General features: G+C 48.0%; 1 protein-coding gene across 1 annotated transcript; it reads left to right on the top strand.

Annotated features, from left to right (window-relative positions):
* Positions 1-158: 158 nt before the first annotated feature.
* CCR75_005635 (uncharacterized protein) lies at positions 159-974 on the top strand (the record flags this gene model as incomplete). Its single annotated transcript, XM_067963714.1, has 3 exons — positions 159-276; positions 321-339; positions 458-974. 3 exons carry the CDS (start codon positions 159-161, stop codon positions 972-974), a joined length of 654 nt encoding a protein of 217 aa, XP_067814406.1.
* Positions 975-3,650: the final 2,676 nt, after the last annotated feature.

The following is a 3,650-nucleotide window of genomic DNA, read 5'->3' as shown; positions in this document are numbered from 1 at the left end:
ACTGCACGCAAGAGAAGCAGGTGCAAACCGCTTCCTCGCTGTGCTAGGGTGTATGCTAAGTAGAGCGTGGCCGCATTACGACGTGCCCGCCTACATCATGAAGTGGCACGATGCTAGCCTTGGTGAAATGCTGACGTCGCTGCATAAGGACGCTCTTTATGGAGCTGCTGCGTGGAAGAGCGCTGCTGGAAGATCCATCCTTCTCATCCAACAGCGGCTGCGGCGGGAGCACTAGGAGAAACAATTTGTCGGCGACCAGTGTATACAACGCCGAACGTGTGATCTTGAGGCTGCATGAATCGTCATTTTAATATCGGCAGCAAATTCGAGGAGCACAAGGTAATTTACCGCGTGGCTCACAGGGAACTGCGTGCGGATTAAGTCCAGAAGCTGTTCAAGTTTCTTATAAAAAAAGTCGCGGGTGGAGCTGAAATCCAACGTGTTGAATTGAAACCAGCGGCCATCTCACGGTGTTCAACGGGCTCTCGAGGCCGGCGTTCTTTCGGAAGCAAGCGGCAAACAAGCAAGTTGCGAAAGGCTCGGCGAAGATAGCATACTATTTTGCTGCAGTTCACTTACGACACGAAGAGGACAACGAAAATGACGGACTGAAAGAAGGTGAGCAGCCAGAAGAGGAGGAAGACGAGGTCGACGAGGAGACCGAACTTACGGGAAACGATACCCTTGCTGCAATTAAGTGCGACCTTATCGCTGCCCAGAAGGAACACACGGACAACGTGACCCTTCTACGTTTAAAAGCGCTGACATGTTATTTTAACATGATTGGAATGCAGTTTAGGCGCTTGAAGGCCGCTGCCGCCAATTCTGCTAGCTGTGAACTTGGCGTTTTTTTTTGCACGGTGCCTTCGACGATGGGCGGCGGGTTTTGCGAAGTCTTGTGTCGTACCGTACCCGTGAGTCCTAAATTCAAGTCGTTACATATTTGCTACTTCTCCACCTTACAGTACTCTTAGTCAAATCGTTCCAGGTTATTTATCGCGGGAAGCATATCAAAACCAGCTCCTTGATCGAAGACGTGGATATTTTTCTGCAGATAAAGTCCTATCGTCGCCTACACAAGTTGAAGATGTCGTCGAAGAACTTTTCAGATTTTTCAACCCAACCATCGCTCCAGGTAAGCCAAGGTGCAAACGCACAAACTGAGACTGACATTTGCTGCGAAGGTCTAAGATTTGACCCCGCTCCTCAATACCATGTAACGCTGCCGGAAAGTACATGGTCAAGAAATTTAATATTTGCATTCGGGGGTGAAAAAAGGCGTTTACGTCGATGGCTATGAGCGTGTGGATCTGGTGCAATATCGCCGGGACGTCTTCCTCCCAAAAATAGAGGAATTGGAACGGCTTATGCCAGATTACGAAGGTGGTTGTGCAGGATAGTCATCGCACAACAAGAGGTGCTCCTATTCACACACTTCTTGTACTTTTTTTCCTCGAAGGGATTTGCGTGATACTCTTTGGCTCACCGCGCAAGCCTGGGTCGGAATGGTCCGTGGGGATGACCATCTGCTGCAATTTGCCTCCAAAGTTAGTGGCGCGCATTTTAGATTGCTTTCTTGCTGGTTTGATATTCATGCGCGGGGCAACCAGTGCATCTTTCGCAAAGGCTGCGTGGCTGTTTGCATAATCAAACGCAAATACAGCGATAAATTCGGGGTGTCGCGCCTCGATGATGGGGATAGCTCGCTCTCACATCTCCATTTTGTCGAGAAGACTTCCTTGTCCAGAAATGCCAGCTCGAGGAAGTCATTCACGCCGCGAGAGACAAAACGATTTTTTGATCAAAGTTGTTTTGTGAGCTCAACTTCATTGAAAACTTCTGGGGCGCAGCCAAGGTGTACTTGCGGGCAAACTGCAACTATACCTGGGACGTGTAACTACACCTGGGACGGACACGTGAGAGCAGTACCGAAGGCCCTCTAATCGGTGTCGTTGGCCACCATCAGCAGGTTCGCCCGTAAAGCCCTCCGATACATGGATATACCGAAAGAGTAACGGGGTGAATCGCTACATAAAATTAACACTGAAAGGTTGTTAAAAATATATTATCTAAAAGGTAGATAATATTTGGAGAATATTACTTTACATGGTAATACTCTAAAAGCTTATCCATTGGTAGATATAGACCGTTATATCTGATTTCTTCACGGTCCAGTCAGCGCTGAGCGTGCTAAAAGAGAAAGACAGATAAGACTTTTAGTACGTGTTCTGTATTAGTTTATAATTAAGTTACTATTAAGTAGATAGACAAGAAGAACTTATTTATACTAAATACAGTTTTTAATTAACCCTCTTTAAAGCAAGTCTTTTAAAGAGAGTCTTCCACTGCACGTACGAGTGTACGTGAAGTGACGTGAGGCACCACTTGCACTGAGGCAGTGCGAAGTGGACTTGTACTGAAGCAGTACAAGTCGGCAGTGCCCCGTTACACCTGGTAGCACTTTGTAGTCCGTCCAAGGACCACACTTCCATCATCTGACATGGACATGTTAGATGATAATGGATATACGCATCACGTTTCGCGTGATAGCTACACCTTTCTAAGCGACATAGAAAGGAGTGCGGTCGAACGAATGAGTTCGACCGTAGGGAGCGATGCCATCTTGGCCATGCTGTCCGGTTTGGACAGAGATGCTTTCCATTCAGCCATGACCAAGTTCATACAACCTGGACTTGACGAGGCGAAGGAGAAGGTAGCCTTGCCTAATCAGCAAGGCTCTCAACAGGCAGAACTGCTGAGGTTACAACAGATACGGACCTCTGTACCTGGGATGACGCACAAGCGTCGTCCCGAAAGCTTAAAGACTGACATCTCTAAGTATAGGAAAGTCGAAAAAGACTCCCTCTTAAGATGATTTGTCGAGTTGGACGATGCCATAAAGGCTCGTCGCATCGTCGACGAGCAAAATGCAAGTCGCATTTGCTCAGTCAAATTTGGCAGTTCGTGCCAAACCTTGAGCATTGGGCCTTAAGTTGCGCGAACCATCTGTCTTTGGGTCGCTAGAGGCTCTTAAAGCCCGGCTCAAACAGACGTTGAACTACCAAGGGCTGAGTCCAGAGCTCGATTAGAGCTTCTGAAACTTAAGCAAGGCAAGCGTGATGTTCACGCTTATGCCCAGCACATACGACTCTTAGCGAGTTGTATCACAAGCAACCCAGTTCATGAACACACGTTGATTACGGTGTTCATGCAAGGTCTTACGGATGGTCCCGTAAAGACCCACCTGTTCCGCTTGGAATTTGATACGCTTGAAGAAGCAATATCCGTTGCGGGACAGGAGGACTTTAGATTGAGACAGGCTCAAGCAAGTTCGTCATCATAACGTCCACCTAAACGACACGAATTAGGAGGTCCAGAACCCATGGACCTTTCCTACGTCGAAAGCGAGAGACCTCGCTTTTCAAACAATAAGCGATTGCATTTCTGCAATCGCTGTCAAAAGTTAGGACACTATGCTCATGAGTGTAGTGCTGTATTCCCAGTACCGAGAGGTACTGAACGTAATTATGGACCGAATGCCAAAAAGGGCAACGGTCGGGGGTCCGACGTTGTTGCGAAATCGCAACAGCGAGGCGGTCTGCCAAAAAACGGTTGAGGTCAGTAGGGGGCGCAACGCCCCACTGAACCAG

The sequence above is a fragment of the Bremia lactucae genome (assembly GCF_004359215.1).
Source record: "Bremia lactucae strain SF5 chromosome Unknown BlacSF5_NotPlaced_200_SHOA01000120.1_2678225bp, whole genome shotgun sequence".
Lineage (NCBI taxonomy): Eukaryota > Oomycota > Peronosporomycetes > Peronosporales > Peronosporaceae > Bremia > Bremia lactucae.
This window is presented reverse-complemented; position numbering and strand designations above follow the sequence as displayed.